Source organism: Salvia splendens, chromosome 4, assembly GCF_004379255.2.
Source record: "Salvia splendens isolate huo1 chromosome 4, SspV2, whole genome shotgun sequence".
NCBI lineage: Eukaryota > Viridiplantae > Streptophyta > Magnoliopsida > Lamiales > Lamiaceae > Salvia > Salvia splendens.
The window spans coordinates 11,108,896-11,131,551 of record NC_056035.1 but is presented as its reverse complement, the minus strand read 5'-3'; the positions used below and the strand labels follow the sequence as shown (position 1 = coordinate 11,131,551).

The window sequence follows — 22,656 nt, the reverse complement described above, 5'->3', positions numbered from 1 at the left end:
TATACATTAGTTATATTAGTCTTTAGAAGAGAGAATGTTTTGCTTAATATTTTGTGAGGAAATAGGAAATAGCTCTGAAAACTCATTCTAAGTCAAAATTAACATTTTTAAAAGAAAAGAACGATCTCCGTCAAATATCAAATTATCAAAATAAGAAATTGTATATTACTACCTCCGTCCCACATTAAGTACCACATTTAATGTGGGCACGAGTTTTAAGAAATGTAAAGAAAAGTGAGTTGAATAAGTTAGTGGACTATGAGTTTCACTTATATATATTAGTTTTATAATAAAATGTGAGTAGAATTGGTTGATGGTATGTGGGTCTACTTACCATTTATGATTGTGAAATGTGACTCTTATTATGGGACAGACCGAAATGGCAAAATATGACACTTAATGTGAGACGAAGGTAGTAGCATTTTAAAAAAGGGGTTCATTTTATTAGTCTCTTTGTTTCTAGTAAGTGAAACACTTCTTAATACTCCTTCATCTCCTTAAGATGACTATTTTCCTTGAGCACCACAAGATTTTATGTTACTTTATTTTATATGTTAAATAGAGAGAATAAAGTAAGAAAAAGAAAGAAAATAGAGATAAAAATATTTTCATTTTTAGTAATGGATCATTTTAGTTGAAACAAACCAAAAAGGAAAGTGAATCATTCTCGATAGAACAGAGGGAGTAGTAATTTGTACCCCCACTGTTAAAATCCTAGGTTCGCCGCTAGTGTCACTGACTGGGACGGAAAGAGTACAAGGAAATTAATTCCTTTTTTTTCTCGAGGATATAAAAAGGGTGGAATTTTGATTACGACCTTTCAGTTGCACAATACATGTCCCCACGTGCAATTTTAAAAGGGAAACACTAGAGTCAAGAAAAAACCATGGGTTTTATAGGTGTAGGTAACGATCACAACGAAGAAATACTATATAGCAAACCACCCACGTACCCACTTGCTTATCAATACTATATGTTAGTCCTCTTGTAGAGTCCTAGCTGCTTTGTTTTCTAAACCCAAAAAAAAGGACTTCTACTATAAAACAAAACTAGTAAGTACATTATACACATCACAATACATATAGATGTGAATAGGTAATCAAAATGTAAATGCAAATCTAATAACGCAAATTTAATTGAAAAAATTAAGGGGGAAAAAGGACTGACTAAATCACCTTATGAACCCTTTCTACAACTACGCAGGTCTACTATTACCCTTGCAAAAAAATCTTAGTTATAACCATGAAACGGCCTTGTTTCCCTGTTTGCTCACCACCATACCCAATTAACATGGTGAACTTTGCCAGCACTTCCAAAAGCTTCTTCAGCTTTTCATCACTCATATGTGATGACCACACATTTATTATCATGAAAACTTCGTCACCACCATTTCAACGTTCAAGCAAGAGGTATTCATTTCAAAACTACATGAACTCAGTGTTAATGACACAAGTAACACTTCTTAAAAGCTATAACATCTAAGGAGGAGGCATCTCACCCAACTAATATACTAATGGATTACTCCATCAACAGCTAAATAGAATGACACCGGCAGCTCAGTGAGTGTTGTTTCCAAGAGGTTTCAGTAAGAGATTCAAACAGAAAAACAACAGTACTTTCTAGAAACAGTCACAAAGATATGATATATTCCATTTATCTAGCATTAACTCCCCATACACACCCAAATTTCAGATAAGAATTGTACAGAGCAGATGCAGAGGATTCTCACCTTACAAATTTGAAGGACAATGTATAAGTTTTAACAACTATCAAATCAAACCAACCTGAAAGAAATAAATCTTCTGTCCATTTCATATTCGATCCTTTCGGAGAGGAGCAGTTCTTCCCATCTTCTTCAAGAAAGAAGAGTTTATGGCAGCAAACTTAATTAATATATTGAGAAACCCATTTGAAACCATCACCATAACCCATTTTGCGCACAATGCTGCACATGAATACCTCCAGAGGGCGCACATTAGAATCTGCAAGATTAACCTTCCCTTTACCAGTTGTTACACCTGTCAAGCCAAGGTGATAACGCAATTCATCTTCAGATGCAGCATACGGTATGTCGATCTTGTTTCCTAAAATGAGAAACGGGACAGTGGCAAGGGCCTCATCAGAAAGTAGTGCATCTAGTTCTTTCTTAGACTCGGCAAAACGCTCCTTGTCATAGGAATCGACTAAGTAAACTACTGCATCAACCTGCAGGACCACAACGCATGTTTGTTATTATATACTAATAGATCTCCTTAAGTTTTAAAGTGCTTGAATCATCAATATTGACGAGAAGAGCAATCTTTTTGAAGCTTAGCACTTCCTTACATGGTAATATAGTGAAATGGTTTGTGCTTTCCTATTCAGTAAACAAGATTTAGATTCACTTACAACTGTAGATCCATAGGTTTCCCATGACCACATTTCACAACTCTATATAAGTAGTGAATTGAGCCTCAACCCCATCACAACTCAAGGCTTCTAATATTGATTAAACTGCACCAAATATGAATAGTCCAATCTCATTAACTAGTTTTGCACTCAGCAGTGTGACCGCTGTACATGTCTTGGTTTCTATCTTTCACTGTACATGTTGAGGTATTACGGGATGTAAGCTTAACAAAGAGAAGCATCTCACGAAGCCAATTGATATATGTCTATAAATTACATCAGTGTAATCAATTTTAGTTACAGATATTATAGAAAAGCCTGAAGGTAAAAACTAAAAGAAGAACAAAGAGCTTATAACTGTTAAATTGACAAATTATGTGTTTCCAACATTTTAGCTTATTATTGTGATAACACGGGAATGAGAAAAAAGACATATCTTAACCTTAGAAGTTCCAATACCAGAGGTATCTTAAATCAGGGATAATCAACTCCACTAGCAAGCAAGGGATAGACAGTTTCAGGTAACCGAAAGTAGAGAACTTATTTCACAATACAAAGCCCAAATATTCAGCAAACACTAGTAGCTTCAAAATTAGGATCCTTCACACCATGGAAATAATAAGTAAATCTTAATCAAATATGACTTGACGAATTCCAGGAAACACAGCTGAAACCTTAAGAACAATCCCTTCTAATTTCAAGCAAAACCTATAAAAATATACCGTTTACTTATTGATCGGAAGATGGAGAACCCTCCCTACTTTAGCATCATAAGCACACTAAGCAAAACAGACTGAATGAAATCTACCTTAGCATAATAGTCCTTCCACACTCTACGAGCGATCTGATGGCCTCCTAAATCGAAAGCTTTGAACTTAATTTTGCCAATACTGAGCTCCTCCGAGGTCGGATATTGCGTAGGCTGATGCTGCACTAATCTCTGAACCAAAGCACAATTCCATCATAAGGATCCATTAATCGAACCAAAAAACCTGAAATAGAAAGAGAAAAGGAATGAATCAAAAAAAGAGGAAGGAAGAAGACCTCATCCTTGAGCATGTGAAGGAGGGTGGTTTTGCCGGCATTATCGAGGCCGAGGAACAAGATCTTAGCTTCCTTCTGCCATAAACCGAGCGAAGCCAAAACGCCGTAAAACCAGTCCAACAGAAACATGGATGATCAGGGGCGGATCTCGTTTGATTGAGGCGGAGAAATTGATGGTGGCGACGGTGGCGGAGGTACTGCCGTAGTGGTAGTAATCTCGTCTCACAATTTGGGGGAAATGAATAAAAATAACTAATTAATTAAATAAATGAATTACATGGTTCACGTGTGACGTGTCCCTTTCATGGGTTGGACTTGGATCGCTTGGTCGGGTCGGGTTGTTTTTCACCAATACTAAGATTATTACTAAGAACATCTCCAATGGCGGCTAGCGGACCGGTTAGCCGATTCCCGACGCTAGCCGGTTCGCTCGCCGAACCATTGGAGTCGGCTAGCGCCAAAGCGGCGAAAAAATCGGCTAGCGAACGCCGATGCGCTCGCCGATCGGCTGGCCGCCATTGTAGGCGGGCGATCGGCGAGCGATCGACCATCACTATTTTTTTTAAACACTATATATATGGGATTTGCAGGCCCTTTTCATTCGCACCGCTTGTTTTAACGAGTTTTCTCTCTCACTTAATTTCTGTACAAGAGCAATAAAGCAAAATGAAGACCAGTGGCCAAACTAACGAGGACTGCAGGAGGATAGTGGAGAAAGCCTTCCCCGTGCCCGGGCTTTATAAGGAGTTCACCTACTGGAAACTGCTATGAGGTCCTGATGGACTCCGAGAAGTTTCGGGTAGGTATCGATGCTGGCTGGCCGAAGAAGCAGCGACTGAACTATGCCAGTGATTACAGCGGCAGCAGCGGCGGTTCCCACGACCTCCCCGAGGCTGTTCAGGAGTTCCCGTCCCCTCCATCGTTTACTCGCCTCACTCGCCCGGTTGGTCAAAGGCGGGTGCAACGGGTAGCGAGGGGGGTCGCCCACAGGTCCCAGGAGGTCCAGTCGGCATCCCCCCTGTTGGCACGTCGCCAATCGAGCTGGCCTTCTTCGCGCGTCAACAAACGCGGGCTCAGATGCACAAGATCTTAGTTGAATGGAGGGCGGCAACTGACCTCGTGGAGAAGAGGTTTCTTCACTCAATGCTTGAGAGTATGCGGGTCGATTTGGATGCCTCCGTGGCACGGTTGGGGGCACAGATGCGGGCTCAGATGCCGCAGAGGTGGGGGCCCGGATAGCGGCGACAACGGCGACGGCCACGGCCACGAGGAGTGAGGCGCGGGCTCGTGTGTGGAAGAGGGGTTTTTTTTAAATTAATGTAACTTTTTATATTAATTTATATTTTTTTGTAATTAATGTAATTTTTTTAATTTTACTATTATTATTGAATTTTCCCGTATCTGTGTCGTAAATTTAATTCCGTATTTTGTGTGATTGTTAATTATTTATTTTTTATAATTTTGTTTATTGTGGCTAGCCTATTGCTTGTCCAGTTGCTTGTCCTGGTGATGTGGCAGAAGGAGTTTTTAGTGCTGATGATGTGGCAGAAGGAGTTGTGACTAGCATGCTTGCCTATTACCATTGTGGAGGCTCTATCCGTTTTGAATCCAATATTTTCCATTTTTATTTACATTTTAATTTCCTTATTTACATAAACCACGTGCTGATGCATTATTAATACCTCTACAATAGCTTCATTATAACGGTCTCCATTACTAATCAATTGACTCCTATTTTTTTAACCAAAATATTTAATTCACATTACATGGGAGTTTTACAATTATAATTATTCGTTAGTGAGTTTTAAAATTTGATAGTTTATGAAAGAAAAATTACCATGAAAATCGTGATTTTTTTGTTTAAGTACTGATTTATTTAACAAATTTGGTTAAGTTCTGATTTATTTAAAAATTTTAAAAATAATTTGTAAAAATAATAAATTTTAACACTTTTCTTAAAATTTTCAACGAATCTATTTTGGGTGATTTTATCTATTTTGGTATCCAAAATATTCTAAAAAAATAATTTTAGTCATTTTTCACAACATACTTAATGAATAACTTAGTCATGTCATCAATTTGAAACATGTGTATGTCAAATCAACAACATATTATAAATAGAAAAATAAGATTTTTGTAATAACATAATTGAGAAATATTAAAATTCATAGTTTTTACGTATGATTTTTAAAGTTGCAAGACGAATAAAAATTTAACCAAAATTCGTGATTTTTCTTTCACGAATGTACAAAAAATTTGATGACTTTCTTTAGATACTCTAGTCACCAAAGTCATTTCAGAACTTTTCTTAAAGTCAGAACACATAGCTATATCAATTAATAAATATTTATTCAGTTGACATAATAAAAACATACTTATTAGTTTTGGACTCAATATTGATTCGATTATTCATGAATATCAATTCCTAACTCAATATAAGTTATTGACTAAATATCTGGAACTGATATATTTTGTGATGTATGATTTTCAATTTCGAAGCTCTCATTAAAAAAAGTTCTTACTGAAATCGCTCTCTAATTCTCAACTTATATATATTAAATTGATATTAAGAAAATTCACAAAACCATCCAATGACTACGAAGTTTAAACGAAGATAGAATAATAGGTTGAAAAGTGACATTGATGCACACACACATTACACACTTAGGAAAAATTTTATTTTTACACTACATCTATATGTTAACTACTTAAGCAATGAATTACACAATCATATAGTAAATTGCATCATGATTAAATATTTTTGCATCTCATACGGTGATTAGTGGTGATATGATATCAGTGATGCAAATCCTACACATTAATTTAGTTTTTTTAAAACTAAAATTGGTTATAAAATTGCACATGAGAAAATGAAGATACTAACTCTGTATTTTCTATTATTTGACTGAAAATAATGATTAATGAGAATCATGTAAAGGGCAGTTTTGGGATTTTTCACTGCACTACTCTCCTTGCATATTTAAGTTGACAACTCTCCCCCTAAGGTGAGAACACAACACACCAAGCACTGTGTGAAACAAGAGTTTGAAAGTAAATATGAGTGGTTCTATGTTATTGATAGATGATGGCTACAAATGTTGTAGAATTTGCCATGAAAGAGAAGTGGAAAGCTGCAAGACCTTGGAATCGCCTTGTGATTGTTCTGGAACACTCAAGGTTTTCTTTATAAACTCAGTCTTTTTTTCTGTGCGTGTATTTTTTTTAAGGTTTAACTGAGTTTGTGTTTTTCTGTTTGCTCACAGATATTGCATACAGAGATGGTGCGATGAAAAGGGCAATACTACTTGTGAAATTTGCTTACAGGTAAAAAAAAACATATTTGCTTATTTTTGTTATTTATCATGATCATAATGGAATCAACCCTACAAAGATCTTTCTTTTATTTGGGTGATTTGGGTTAAAATCATTTTGACTCTATATTTCAATGGGAATTTGTGTGTGTGTGTGTGAGTTTCCCAGCATAAACAGAAGTTGAAGAAGAGAATAGTTTGCTTTTCTATCTACATGTCATGTTAGGTTGCTTTCTTGTAAGTTTTTCATTATTTGCTGTCAAATTTGAAATTAAAGCCTTGTGCTGTTGTGAATACTATATTTTTCATTTACCATTTTTTTACCCTTTATTATTGCTTTTTGGTAAAAAATCCAGAAATTTAAACCTGGTTACAGTGCTCCAGCTAAGAAGCAGCAGGAGATAATCCACACAGCAGAAACCATAAGGTACAATCAATTTAATTTCATCCAATATTTCATTAATGCAGTCATTAAATGTGTTTTATTGTTGAAGTTTGTTTGTTGCAATAAACGACGGCGAAGTGGACAGCATTGAAGAAATATTTGAACCTGAGCACTGCAGGAGATGTGTTGCAGCATATGCTGGTTGTCGTAGATCGTTGGCTCTCGTTGTAAGTCTTTGCTATTATGTCATATTCATGATGTGTTTTTAACCGTTTCGTTTGGTGCTGTTCACAATTCTGCTTCTGGTGAAGAATTTGTTTGATGCAATAATTGGAGGAACACAAGGCTACCCGTTCTCAGTCGTTACTGTGAGCACCTGTGCTATAAAAGCTCGGTTTCTCTGTCTAGTTTTCATGCCACCGACGAACTGTGGTATTTGTGCAGGTGTTTCTAGTTAAGGCCACAGGCATAATTGTTCCAATGTACATGCTATTTTGGTTAACAGAAGTAATCCACAACACCATTATCAACCATAAATACTATTATCAGGTAAAACTACATCTCAGAATCAGAGTGATTGTTCCGAATAAATATTTTTGACATCTTCTGTTTCCGTGTTTCAGAATCCTGGCTCGTATCCATTGAGCTCTAGTGATGAAGTGAGTGAAGATGAACAAGATATACACGAGGATGAAAATGTATAGACGAAAAACGGTATACGGATACAAGGAAAATTGGAAAGAAAGAATGAGAGAAAAAGGAATATGTTTACCTTTCTTATATTGAAAAAATGCTATATTGCTATCAGTTGGTTAGCAATAGATATGGAAAATGAGAGGCTACCAGAAATTTAAAAAGGGGACTTGAAATGCAAGTTAATTAGAGCCCTAAACACTTTCGATTTTCTTTATAACAACCTGTCTGGCACTCAACAAACTGCATGTGATTTCACTTTTATGGAGAATGAAAAATTAATGCTCACATAGGTTTAAACCCTACATATCATCAATAAGTTAATTGTCATTTTTTTTTAAATGTAAACAAATTCCATACATGAATATTTAATCAGAGTTGTTAAACTTGTTAGGGATAGCTCAACTGCATTCGATTAATCTAATTGAATGATTAAGGCTGAATTTATTATTCAACCATCTTTCAATTGATTCAAGTTCTATCAATCTTATCTCCCTCATCCACTAAATCAAATGACTTGTTATAATTCAAGCATCTACAGAACATCAACTTCTGGCATCTACAATACCTATCTAGCCAAGCTTGCTGTTTATAACATTACTGACCAGCAATAGTCAGACAGTTATGTGTAGCAATACATAACAAACTAAGCATCAATGAAGCGAATGTCAAAGGTGTTTGGATGGATCTGCCACACGTTTAAGGCTGCATATTCCTCTAAACATTCTTTTAGATGGGCTTCGCTGTATCCCTGGTTAAACCAAGATTCAAACAATCAGATAGATTAACTGAAACAGTATGAGTTACAAGAAGAGAGAGGCATAATTTCTAGTTCTCATTATAATCAACTCAGGTACTGCAGGTCACATTTAGACTAAAGGTGTCACAGGTTAACTTGTCAAAAAGGAAGAATAAAATGGGGGTGGGGCTTGGACCTGATACTTTTACTGATGTTCTAATTTGGGAAGTCTAAGAGCACATGTTACTAGATTATAGAAACTGACCTTTCTTGAGATCCAGTTGAGGGCATGGGCATATCTTACATCCGTTTTGTTAGCTCGTGCAGCCTCATCACGTAAGATCGAATAAATATCAGATAATGCATCCAGGCCAGACCGTTGGCGGTCATCTGAATACAATGAGAACTTTGACATTTGCATTAATCTAAGAGCCTCGTCCACATCACTCTGACCTACATCATTAGAGAATCGGAGTCTAGCCAGAGCCTGAATATAGAAAAGCAACATCTGCCATGTTAGAGATTATACTAAAGTCTACAATTTAAGTGTTTTAAGTTTGTGGTCTATATTGAAAATATAGTGAAACGAAGAGTTTCTAAGGTTGAAAACTGCATTTTATTAAGCCACAAAACAAGATTAGCAGCAAATATTGTTTATTCATGGGCAAAACTATTCCAAAGATTCCCCTTCTTACAGCATTTCAGCTGTCAATAAAGAAACTTACAGCTGATATCCTCAGAATGCTGAGAAGAGTTCTGATTGTTGTATACGTGTGTGGAGCGTTTTATTTCGCTTCTTCCTGCCTGATACTAGAATATGCACTAGCTATATATTCCTCCAATTCCCTTGGTACAGTAGGAGATAGTTTTCTTGCTTTCAACAGATATGAGTCAGACATATTGATGTCTTTGCATCCTAATGTACACATAACATGGTTTGCAAATCTTAGCTCCAGGTGAGTAACTAACACAACTCATTTTTCATATTTACAACAAAGTTGACTGGAGAAATTAGAACCATCTCCAACAGGGAAGTTACTGCAACACTTTTATAATGTTTATAGCATACTTACCTAAGGAGAGATGGCTCAAGAGGAGTGAACCCAAGATCTGGAGATTCTTTTGCTTGGTGTACATGGAGAACATGCCGAGCCATTTCAAGATCAGTATCCATATCTGCTCGATCTAAGATCAACCACAGAAGATCAAACCTTGACAGAAGAGCTGGAGGAAGATTAATATTCTCAGCAGGTGATCTCCTTAGATCATATCTACCCCTGCAACAAAAAGAAAGTTAAGTTGCAAAACATCGAAGTTAACATCTGGAAATGACTATTAGAAATAACCTGATGATTAGTTCCATATGATTTATTGAACTAACTTAAATAGATTCAATACGGAATACAAACTGCATTGAGTTTACAAATCAGGTACCAGGCAGGATTAGCAGCAGCTAGAACAGCAGTCCATGCATTCAAGGATGTAGTGATTCCAGCTTTAGCGATAGTAACTGTTTGCTGTTCCATTACTTCATGTATTGCTGTACGATCAGATTCCTCCATTTTGTCAAACTCATCAATGGCATAAATACCCACATCCCCTAGTACCTGATAGATATGGTAGTTAGGTAATAACTGTACAATGAAAGAAAGAGATAACCTAATGGTTTCAATGACAAAGCACTCGCCAGAGCTCCGCCTTCCAAAACCATTTCATTTGTCACAGGATCCTTCTGAACAGCTGCAGTCAGACCAACTCCACTACTTCCCTTGCCAGTCGTGTACACACCTCTTGGTGCAACATTGATTATGTGTTTCAGAAGCTGACTCTTTGCAACACCAGGATCACCCATCAAACATATGTGTAGGTCTCCTCTAATCTGCAATATAAATGAAGGAACTTCATTGTACTAAAGCATGATAAAGTAAAAATAACATTAAAATATGCAGACATCATATAAATTTTGATATATATCGGTGACAAGAAGGTTCATACACCCACTTGAATAGTTGGAACATAATGGAATTTAGTAGGTGCAAAGTGCATCTACACTGGTACTACCTTCATCCCATCTTTTAATTTTCGATGAGGAGCACCAACTAGGAGAAGAAGAAGTGCCTTCTTAATATCTTCATGTCCAAAAATTTCAGGGGCTAATGATCGTGACAGTTTGTTATAGATATCACCATCCTCAGCTAATCGAGCAATTTGCTCCTCCTCCTCCTCCCCTCTAAGATCATAGCTGCATTTAAAAGATTAAAATCAACATTTAGATTTTCATGTTCTTTATTGTGCTCACTAGATATTTAACTGACAAATGGAACATCACAATGTTCTTCTGAACAAACTGGTAAGAATGATTAGTAAAATATCTGGTAAGGCAGTTGATTTTTAATTAGATGATTCCTCAAGTTTCTTATTCAACCCAGAATCTGGAGTGAGTCAAGGATAAAAATTCAATAAAAAGAATATTGAATTGCTCTAGTTACTCATTTTCACGGACATGGAATGAAGGTGGCATGACAAGGATCTCTGTTCAATAATGGCTAACCTATTTTCTTTCAATGTCCATTTGGGTTTACTAATTTATAAAAAAAAAACTCAAATTTTAAAGAATCTGTAATTACAGTGCATTGGCTGTACCTGCTACCTATCCGTGTAAACAAAAATAAATTATTGGCCATTAACCTTAAGCTATTGAGAAGTAATTCTTATTTTAATGCGTTCAGTGCACATGCATGCAAGCGAATTACGCTGTACAAAAACATTGAACTAGGACAAGAAAATTTATGAACTTGATGCAAAACTACAAAAACTTACTCTTCATATTTTTTCTTAAAGTGGGTGACAGACATTGCTTCCAAGTAAGTATCAGCAATTAGGCCAGCTCGCATTGCCTAAACCCAACATATGGAATTGGAAGAAATATTCCTGATAACTCTACAACATCACCAGGAGAAACCTGAAGTATTACAGATATTATAGAGTATAAAGGTTAATAAGATGGCGAAAAACAAAACAAAGCTGAAACAAAAGTAAAGCTAAAGAGAAGGATAATATAAAAAAAGAAACAAAAAGGATGTTGTACAGCCAAATCTATCAAATTGTCATTAAAGCGAACAGGGATAACAGAATCTTATAGAAATGGGTCTTAGAACTTATACTTTGAGAGAAAATCTGAAGTGGATAGTCCAGTTTATAGTTAGGCTTGAACTAAACAGTTGTGCTTTTGAACTCTTGTCCAATGTCTTCATTTCATATATAAATATGCCACAGAATGAATATGCCCTCTGTAACACTTTAGAAGACATCAACTAGTATGAGCTGTGATTTCCCAAGTTTACATGCAAAATGTGAAATTCAAATAACCTAGGCACTCATGTCTGTGACAGCTGTCATAAAAAATCCCAAGAAACATATGACACACATAAATAAATCTTGTACACTATGTGCACAAATCAGGCTTACTACTATTAGTCTATTACAATGCATGTCTGATATAAATAGCTTGTAAGTTTCACTTTCTGACCTTTCTGGTAAGCTCTCCTCTAAAATGTATAGTCATTGATCGGGGAATGTGTCCTTTTGGAACATGTTCAGCTAGCTCTTGAATTTTGGCCTGAAAAGTATATTAGAACATTTAGGGGAAGAAATCCCTTCAGAGGAGTATGACACCATAAACCACAATGAAATGCAGACCTCCTGAAACTTCCAAAACTTTGATGCTCTGAGTTGGGGGATGAGCTTCCCTTTTGCATGGTTTGTTCTGCATTGTAAATTAACAAACAAAACAAAGAGACGCACGAAAATGCTAAGACGGGGGCGGGTGGCTTGCCTCTATCTTGCTTGAAGTCAAGTTCGTTCATGACGGCAGCGTCCGCGTTCGCTCGATTGTGCGTGTGAGAGAGAAAGAGGTCGAGCGATGAGCAGCAGTTGGATGTTGGCGGCAAAATGACGAGCGGCAGAAGGTATAGATAGGGGTGGCAAATTGTGCGTGTCGGGTCGTTATCGTGTCGACACGATAACGACACGAACACGATAACAGCAAACACGAACACGACCCGTTAAGAAAACCTCAAACACGAACACGAACACGACACGAAATCCTCAGACACCAACACGACACGAACACGACACGAACCCATTAACGACACGAACCAATTCGGGTCAACACGACACGATAACAACACGTACACGAGATGACACGATAACGACTCGATAACAACACGACCTGATAACGGTTAAACCTATTAAAAATGAAAATAATAAGAATTAATAATATTAAAATATTATTTGTTAACGGATAACACGAACACGACACGAACACGACACGAACACGTATTGTTAACGGGTCGACTCGATAAGGACACGAACCCAATAAGCTCTGACCCAAACCCATTATTTTCGTGCCGGTTCGTGCCGTGTTATCGTGTCGTGTCAAAAATTGTCAGCTCTAGGTATAGACATAGTAATATAGGGCGGAGGTTTTGGCGGGAAGAGAGTGGTAAACAAATTGCAGCTAGGTCCCCATATTACTATCATTTTCTATAATTGCAGTGTTTGTACTACGAAGTCCTTAGATTTCTGGAAATTATAGTTTGGTGCAATTTGTGGGAATGAATTCCAATTCCAAAAAAATTTAGGCATTACATTTTTAGAGCATCTCCAACCAAATAACTAAACTCAAATTTATTAGAGTGTAAATGTCATATCAAATATAATTTTACTTCAATCATTTACACTAAATCAAATCTCAAAAGAATATTCTTTATATTATGCCATTTTTATTCACAAATTTTGAAAAAAAATTTGATTTTAGTTAAGTTTAAACCCAAAGATAGGTACTACGTACTATTTTACTCAAAAATAAAAAATGGAATTGATTTTTGAGTGCCATTGGAACCAATTACCTATCTCATTTTAGATTTTAGTGTATCATTGGAGATGCGTTTTACACCCCTTTCTATCCATGAAAAATAGTCTTGTTTATGAATGAGAAAGTTTAATTGTACAACTAATAAAATATGAAGTAAAAAAAGAAAAGTGGATAAATATGAGATAAAAAAAATGATGAAAAAATTTGTATGAATAAAAATGGATGGAATTTTATTGAAGACCAAAATAGACTAATATGAGTAGTTTTGTTGGATGAGGGAATGATCATATTTATAGAGTCCTCTTGGGGCTAGTGGTTGGATCAATCGGGTTAATCCATAATTAGCAACAAGTGATTATGTGTTCAGTAACGAGCGAATCTTAGTAGGAATTTGCATGCTACTATTATTCCAACCATTCATTTTCATTGTTGTATGAAAAAGTAGAGAAATACTCCAGAGTCCACGGTCAAACAAGAGTAGCGTTGATATTGAATTCAAATAAGTCTTAACGATGGTAATCGAGAGAATCGGAATAGCTACGCATATTGAAAGCTTTTTGGGAGTGAAGAATTTGTTTATTTCTTGTGTATCAATTCCATCGATATCTCTTCCTTTAAGTAGAGAAGAGTACAATGTATTTTAGGTAACAAATCAACCTATTCTAGGGCAATGTATTACAAATCAATTTCATATTAATTACAAATCTTTCTCCTCTAATCATGCCTCTTGCTTTTGGTAATTCTTCAAGTTTGGTATGTTTGACACTCCCCCTCAAGTTGAGCAATGATATCCCCGATACTTAACTTGCTCAATACTTACTTGAAGACCTTTGGATGAACCGCTTTGGTTAGTATGTCTACCAGTTGTTCTTCAAGCCGGACAAACGGGAATTCAACAATGCCTCCTTCCAGTTTTTCTCTGATAAAGTGCCGATCAACTTCTACATGTTTGGTTCTGTCGTGTTGCACCGAATTTTCTGAGATGCTAATGGCAGCCTTATTGTCGTAGAACAACTGACTCTTCCGAGTAGGTAGAAAGCCAATTTCTGTGAATAACCTTCTTAGCCAAAAGATTTCCATGAGTCCATTTTTCATTCATCGGAACTCAGCCTCGGCGCTAGATAGAGCTACCACTTTTTGTTTCTTGCTCCTCCAAGTAACCAAATTCCCCCCGATGAAGGTAAAGTAACCTCCCGTAGATTTTCTATTCACGGGATTGCTTGCTTAGTCGGCATCGGTGTATCCATCAATCTCCAAGTCTTCTCTCTTTGCTAGGAATACTCCGTATCCTACAGTGTCTTTCAAGTATCGCACAATTCTCAATGCAGCTTCCATGTGATTAGCTTGAGGTTGGTGCATGAACCTACTTACAATGCCTACGGTGTATGCAATATCGGGTCTAGTATGTGAGAGATATAAGATTTTCCCGACAAGCCGTTGGTACCTTTCTCTGTCTGCAAGTTCTGCCCCTTCCTCTATCTTCAAACCATGGTTGGGAATCATTGGAGTGTCTGCAGGCTTGCACTCGAGTAGACCTGTTTTTGTCAATAGGTCAAGGACGTACTTTTTCTGCCTTAGGAATATTCCGTATTTGGATCTCAACACTTCTACCCCTAAGAAGTATTTCAATGCCCCTAGGTCTTTCATCTCGAATTCTTTGAACAGATTATCCTTCAATCTCTGGATTTCCTCTGCATCATCTCCAGTGATAATCATGTCATCAACGTATATAATCAGACATGTTACCTTGTTATCGCTCCTTTTTGTGAAGAGTGTGTGATCGGAATGACTTTGTTGAAATCTGTGCTTGAGCATAGCCTGACAGAATCTTCCGAACCAGATCCGAGGTGACTGTTTCAACCCGTACAAAGTTTTCTGAAGTCGACATCCCTCTCCTTCTCCAAATTCCTCGGAAAAACCTGGTGGAACCTCCATGTAAACTTCTTTGTGTTCTTCTAGTTCCCCATAGAGGAATGCGTTAGTCATATCAAACTGGTGCAGTGTCCAGTCTTTGCATGTTGGTACAGATAAAAATGCTCGCACAGTCTCCATCTTACCTACTGGGGAGAATATCTCTCCGTAATCCACTCCATATACCTGTGTATATCCTTTTGCCACGAGTCTTGCTTTGTATCTCTCGATTGAACCATCTGCTCTTCCTTTTATGGTGAATATCCATCGACATCCAACTGGCTTCTTTCCTTTTGGCAACACACACTTCTCCCAAGTGCCATTTTTCACTAGGGCATCTATCTCCTTCTTCATGGCTTCTCTCCAGTGCTTATGCTTATTCGCCTCCTCAAACGTCTGCGGAATATCTTCTTCCTCATTAAAGCAGCTTCGAAAGCCCGAGCCATTTATGATAAGTGACCTTGCGCAATATTGGATACTGCGTATTTTGCCTTTCTCCCTCTCCAGTCTGGTGAGTATCGTCGGGGAGGTACTCCTCTTGTTCTCCTTGGGGGCAATTCGTATGGATCTCGTGCATCTCCACCCGTTCCATAGTCCGCATTATTCCTATCAAGGTTAGTATCAACATCTGAACTGATTACCTCGGGAATCGAAGGCGGGGTTGACGGTTGGGTAGTGTCACTTTGTTCTTCGTTCTGTATTACAGGACTCGACAGCCCGGCGGTGTTGTTAACTTCCTCAGGTGGACCAACGTCTGTGACAGGATTTGGCTGTGGATCTCCCCCTGTCTGTGGTTCCCTTGTGGTTTCCTTGTCTGAGGCTCTCCCCCTAATTGGTGGTTTTGGGTACTTGGCAGCCAATCTAGAATGTCATTGTGAGGACTATTATCTGAAGGCTGTGTCCCCCCCTGACTACTAGATTGGGTGTAGAAATATTCTCCTTCCATAAAATCGCAATTCATTGTGGTGTGTATCCTACGGGTTTTCGGGTCATAGCAGCGATAGCCTTTCTGATTTTTTCCGTAGCCAAGGAACACACATTTAAGGGCACAAGGGTCGAATTTGGAACGGTCTTGCTTAGGGATATGAATAAAGACCGAGCATCCGAAGACTCTAGGTTCAAGAGATAGGGATGATGGGATGTCAAAAAGTTGGGAAAAAGTATCTAGGGGAGTTTTAAATTTAAGCATGCCGGTCGGGAGACGGTTTATGAGGTACATGGCGGTGGAGACAGCTTCGGGCCCGAAAGATTTTGGTACTTTGGACTCAATTAAAAGAGCTCAGGTAATTTCGAGGATGTAACAGTTTTTTCGTTCGGCAACCCCATTTTATTCCGGATTGTATGTACATGAGGTTTGGTGGACTAGCCCTTTACTCCTAAAAAACTCTTGCATTTTATGATTGACAAATTCCCCCCATTGTCGGACCTAAGGATCTGGATTGTGTGTTTATACTGAGTATGAATAAGGTTATAGAAGTATACGAACTTATCAAACACGTCATGTTTATTTAAAAAAAAATAAATCCAGGTCATGCGGGAGTAGTCATCAATAAAGAGAACAAAATAGCGAAAACCTTAGCCCCAGCGATTGGTGCTGGACCCCAAACATCATAATAGACTAAAGCAAAAGGAGATTTTACTCTTGTATTGTTTAACTTGAATGAATGTCTATGGTTTTTGGCTAACACACAAGTATCACAATGAAAAGAGTTCAACGATCTAGCTAATTTAGGAAAAAGGGGACGAAAATATCCCAAAGATGGGTGTCCTAACCGACGATGCCAAAGTCAAGCCTGTCTGTCAGTCGGTCCGGGAGTCAGCATCATTGCGGCACTCTGCTGGGCTATCTCGTCCACATAATACAGTCCGCTTCACTCAGTGCCACGCCCAACTATCGTCCCCGTCTTGATATCCTGTAACATGCAAAATCGATGTTGCATTAGTAATTTGCAGTTCAGTTCTCTAGTCACGTGACTAATTGATAACAGTTTATGGGACATAGGTGGAACAAAAATGCAATTAGAGAGGCATAGTGTTGGTGAAATATTTATTGTGTCTGCCCCCATAACTTGTGTTAGGTCCCCACTGGCGGTTCGGACATAGGATTTTTTTGATTTGGCAATAGATACAAAATCTGAGGCTTCGAATGAAATCCTATCGGTTGCCCCACAGTCAAAAATCCAATGAGGGTCTTTTTGGCCGGAATTGGATGTGGAGGAACAGGCTAAGGCGTCGAAAGAGTTGCGACATGGTATGGTGGGGTTGTTTTCGAGGTTTGTGGAAGACTGGGGTGATTTGCAAAGTTCTTGCAAATGAGGGGTCTATTTGTAATTTTCGTGTCATGTGGGGGTCGGTTTTGATTTGTTGCTTTCTGCGGGGGTGAAATTGGTATATGTGAGAGTTTGGGGATTGAAATTGAAGGGTCTTTTTTCTGTGGGGTAGATTATGGAATAGTTGAGGGTTTGGGGATGGATTGTGAGAGGTATTTCTCCGGTGGGGTGAAATTTGGGAAAAATGAGGGATTTGGGGTGGTTTTGTTATTTGTGGGAGTTGGGCGTATAAGTTGTGACTGGCATAAGTTTTATCGACATATGATGACAGAATGTGAGACGCTAATAATTTAGAGCGTAGATTCCGTCATTTATTTATTAGCTGTCTTTTTCTTAGTACGTATGTACGACGCCACGCCCCACGCACAATTTCTTAATTCACCGACGCCACTTTCTCCTTAAAAATTAAATCCAAATTCAACTCTTCTATATTTTCAATTTTCTAAATTTAATTTCAAAAACCCCATAATCACGTAGCTCTGTACCTATAAATACCACCCTCCTCTACTAGGCTAAACTTCTTTCGCCAGCTTTTGCATCTGCACCTACGGTTAGTCTCATTTCCCCTTTCTTATTTCTTTCTTTTTGTTTGTTTGTTTGTTTTAATATTTGAGTTTCTGGTCGTTTTATTTTTATTTATGCGCCTAATTCAATTATTGAAATCTGGTTTTGATTCTATGATCGGTGTGTAATTTTTGTTTCTCATTTCATCTGCAGATTGGTTTCTCATCGGAGCTTCTGATTTGTGATTTAGAGATTTTATACACTTTTTTTTAATTGGATTTCCAGAATTTGAGATCTTTTTCGATAAGGTTATGAGGGTTTTAATCTAACATAGGCCATGCTGATGCATAAGATTAGAATTCTTCACTCATTTTCGGTAGTTTTTCTCTATTGGTTCTATGAATTTGCACGCTAAGCCCTAATTTTGTTCTGTTGTAGTATCACTTTCATTTCATTTTTTTATTGCTTTCTTCAATCATTCAATTCCCGATATTAGCGGATTAGATCCAGTGAAAACTGCTATAGGGGTTAGTAAAAATTACTCTTTGATTGTAAATAACATTTGAGGAATGGCTTCAAAAAAATTGCCAACGAGCCCGGGCTCTGATTGTGATGAAAGAAAAAGGAAGCGCAAGCTGTCTAATCGCGAATCAGCTCGTAGATCTCGGATGAAGAAGCAGCAACGCTTGGATGAGCTGAATGGAGAGGAGGGCCGGATAAAGGAGGAGAACAAGAAGCTGATTCAGATGATTGATGCCACTACTAATCTGCACTTAGACGTTGCATCCAACAATAATGTGCTGAGGGCTCAGATTTCCGAACTCACTGACCGCCTCAAGTCGCTCAATTCTGTACTTCAGATTGCATCTGAGGTGAGTGGCCTCATGATTGATATTCCGGACATCCCGGATACATTGCTCGAGCCGTGGCAGCTGCCTTGCCCGATTCAGTCTGCCCCTGCTTCTGTTGATATGTTCCAATGCTGAAATGGTTGTGCCGTTGTGGATGAAGTTTCTAATTGTGAAGTTGATGTTGTACTTGCCCTCTTACTATTAGGTGTAATCTCTTATTTTGGTCCTACAATTGTTATCTCAACAAAGATTAGGTTGTGTTTGAATTTGATCATTTGCACTGTTCTTATGGAATCTATTAAATTAAGTTCGTCTTCTTTATGCTACTGATTGATTGATCTTTGTGAAGTTGAAAGATCCAAAAGTAGTAGTATTCGGATAGCTGCAATTTTGTCGTATAGGTGCACTTCTCTTTCGTGTTTTTGATGCTAGCAAGTAGCAATGTTGCTAGCCTACTATAATATGTTTGTGCTTATGATGCTTGATTCTCTCGTTGTGAGAATGTGTTATAAAAAAGAATATGTATAAAAGTTAAATCTAGAGTTTTGATGATAGCAATGTTATTATTCAGATGCAGCAGGTGTGTTGCCTATGTACACTTTGTGACCTTAGCTAAAATAACGTATCTATGGGGTCGATGCTTTCGATGTAGCATTGATAAATCCCAAATCATGATCCTTGTTTCATTGAAAAGCCTTACTAAAATCTTACAACATTGAAGCATAGGTCGAGAAATCAAGAAACACAAGTTAGTCATCATAAGTTCTGCACTCATCTGTTTCAGGATTATCCTTGCAGTAGTTCTCCAATGGATCGGCTTCCTTCTGCTTGTCGCCGCACTCAGCTCCTCCACCTCGTCCCACGCAGCCTTACATTCCCCGCTAACAGGATCCTCCGAGCAAGCCTCCTGTGCATTCTTGATGCTCTCCTCGACCTTTCCCGACAGCTTGTCAGGGACGGCTGCTGCTGGCCGGATGTAAATTTGGCGGGCGGTGCACCTCCTCCATGGGGTGGTTGGTAATGAAAGGTTGATGAGGTGAGAGTTTGATGAATCTGTTGGTTTGGAGAAGTTTTTTGGGGTAGTTGTGATGCTCACTCTAGAGATTTGTGCTGCCATTGCAAGATTTGGTATGAATTGCTATTGTACAATGGTGGTGATCTTGATGAAAAAGAAATATGGAGTATGATATTTAGGTAAAGATTATAATTCGTAAGATACATAAATGAGGCGTGGGAAGAATTGTGAACACTAATTTCTTATCATATCTGCGCCAATCATAGGCTTAGACGTATACTTTGTTGGGTGATAATATTATATAAAAGTGTCGTTTTTAATAGTCAGTTTTCATAAACCTAACTTAGGCTATTCACGGATGGATTTTTCTAGTGGTGACAAATGGGCAACATGAAGTTTATAAATCACGCCGTTATCATTTTTGCTTTTAGATTAATAATTAAATCTAGAGTAAAGGTCAATTTTGGTCCAAAATATATGGCCGATATACGAATTTGATTCAAAATATTCACTTTTTTGAAAAATGGGTCCATAACAAATGAAATTCGTGTCGATCCGGTCCATTTTTAACGGTTCCGTTAATTTTTTACGGTCAACCGTCGATTAGTAAAATTTTGACCCGATTAGGCTTAATCTCAAATTATTAGTCATCTAGTTATTGCAAATGATCAGCACGGATTTGATATTGATATAGAATATGTTGGACTAGTTTGACGGTATTTTGTTCTATTTTTCTGCTTCATCTTCGACTACATTGTAGTCCATAATGCTATGTGATGTTTCAAATCCAGTTTCAAAACTTTAATATGCATTTCAACGTTGTCGGAATTCAGGAACATAGATTTAGGGGCTTACATTCAAGATTCAAAATTCATAATTCAAAAGTCCAAAATTCAAAATTGAAATTCAATTGCTTCGTTAGAAACGGCAACTGAGGTTGACGCTAACGGCTCCGTCTCGTCGATGGGCCGCCGGAACTTCTGCAACAGTCGACCTCTCCATATCCAACAAGTCCGACGGGTTTTGGACCAAGTTGCAGAGAAAGAAAATTAGGTTCTTGATGGTGGGGAAGAAGAAATTAAAGAGAGGGAGAATTAAAAAAATGGTTTTGATTCATGTTTTTATTTAAGGGTTTTCTATTGTGCAAATATTTCAGAATTTTTTTTAAAAAAATAAAAAATTAGCTACAGTGATACAAAAAAATGGCTAATCCGGTCAACAAAATACTAATTAACGGTTGGCCGTCGGAAATTGACGAAACTGTCAAAAAAGGACCAGATCGACACGAATTTCATTTGTTATGGACCCGTTTTTCAAAAAGTGAATGTTTTAGACCAAATTCGTATATCGGCCATATGTTTAGGACCAAAATTGACATTTAATCTTAAATCTATAGCATATACGGTGAAATTATTGCTTTGAGCTTTGTAATATGAAAATATCCATTCCAAATGCCCACCCCAGCGTGATAATCAAATTAATGAAATATGGAGTAATTTGAAATTGGTTTTGTAGTATCCACCAATTGCAACAAATAACTTTTTTATTTTATTTTATCCCTACTAAAACTGAAAATGGTTCAAAATGGTGTAGAAACGATTCAACACATGAACAATAGTAGTACTTTTCTATTCAAAATTGTTGTAGAATCAGCATTAATATTTCTCTTCTACTAATGGTTGTAACTTATAAGTCATTTGCAAATTATGCGTAAAATTTTCTTGAATGTAATCATTTAAAAGGAGGATCATGAGTGAATAACAGAGGAGTATGAACGGATCATACTTTGCATCAGAAGACGTATGATTTGACTAAGTAACTCCTGAATACGAACTAGTGTGTAACAGAAAACGTGGTCTACGTATATCTATCTATGTGATGATGTCTATCTCGAATATTCCTATACGTGTAATAGCTTAGCCTCACAATAAATTTAATTTCATCGATTTAGTCACAACATACGTGTATATCTTGATTCATTCACTATGATTAATAATACAGCGATAACTATCATAGTCCATGGGCTTCATTGTTGTAAATTTGACCCATTTATGATTTGTTCTAATTTCATATCATATGTTTGGTTCTCTTCATCATACCTTCTACTTTGATTTTAGGGATCTAAGTGTTGAATTCACATTAATTCGAACTTTGTCAAGAATATTGCTGTATATTTAATCCTTTTGATTCAAATGTATCATCTGCCCTTGTGTTATTGTATACTGTATCAAAATATGTGAAATTATGAAATGAGAAACATACATCATTTTTCTATACAAGTCCAAAAAACATTTATTCTGAGACAGTGTATTATTAATACACTTATTTGGACAAGGGTGTCTATGTTCAACTTGAAATACACTGAAATTGTAAGATTAAACATAGTATCAGCTGCTATTTTTGAAATTAATAATTGTGTATGGAGTTGTATGTTTTCTGTATGATTGTATTGGTTTCATTTTATACATTATGTTATTATTATTTCATGACACAAATTCCTCGGAACCAATCATGCAAAAGTTTTGGTGGCGGAAACTTAATTAATTGATGCACATGCACATGCACATGAGACGACTTTAGTAAAAAATTTACCAAAACCAATTGACAAC

The 22,656-nt window shown here is 37.3% G+C and overlaps 3 protein-coding genes and 2 pseudogenes across 3 annotated transcripts; 2 read left to right on the top strand and 3 right to left on the bottom strand.

The window, feature by feature from the left end:
• Positions 1 to 1,616: 1,616 nt before the first annotated feature.
• LOC121801445 (GTP-binding protein SAR1A-like) lies at positions 1,617 to 3,658 on the bottom strand. Its single transcript, XM_042200935.1, has 3 exons — positions 3,433 to 3,658; positions 3,197 to 3,328; positions 1,617 to 2,205 (listed from the first exon to the last, which is right to left on the bottom strand). Exons 1-3 carry the CDS (start codon positions 3,559 to 3,561, stop codon positions 1,885 to 1,887), a joined length of 582 nt encoding a protein of 193 aa, XP_042056869.1. The 5' UTR covers positions 3,562 to 3,658; the 3' UTR covers positions 1,617 to 1,884.
• A 2,803-nt stretch (positions 3,659 to 6,461) lies between these two features.
• Positions 6,462 to 7,960, top strand: LOC121800289. Its single transcript, XM_042199864.1, has 7 exons — positions 6,462 to 6,609; positions 6,696 to 6,756; positions 7,100 to 7,170; positions 7,238 to 7,355; positions 7,440 to 7,496; positions 7,573 to 7,677; positions 7,752 to 7,960. Exons 1-7 carry the CDS (start codon positions 6,515 to 6,517, stop codon positions 7,830 to 7,832), a joined length of 588 nt encoding a protein of 195 aa, XP_042055798.1. The 5' UTR covers positions 6,462 to 6,514; the 3' UTR covers positions 7,833 to 7,960.
• A 360-nt stretch (positions 7,961 to 8,320) lies between these two features.
• Positions 8,321 to 14,516, bottom strand: LOC121800648 (annotated as a pseudogene).
• A 2,532-nt stretch (positions 14,517 to 17,048) lies between these two features.
• Positions 17,049 to 19,358, top strand: LOC121798553 (bZIP transcription factor 53-like). The gene is made up of 2 exons (XM_042197617.1): positions 17,049 to 18,227; positions 18,395 to 19,358. The coding sequence occupies exon 2, from the start codon at positions 18,751 to 18,753 to the stop codon at positions 19,165 to 19,167; it is 417 nt and encodes a 138-aa protein (XP_042053551.1). The 5' UTR covers positions 17,049 to 18,227; positions 18,395 to 18,750; the 3' UTR covers positions 19,168 to 19,358.
• A 217-nt stretch (positions 19,359 to 19,575) lies between these two features.
• Positions 19,576 to 20,314, bottom strand: LOC121798554 (annotated as a pseudogene).
• Positions 20,315 to 22,656: the final 2,342 nt, after the last annotated feature.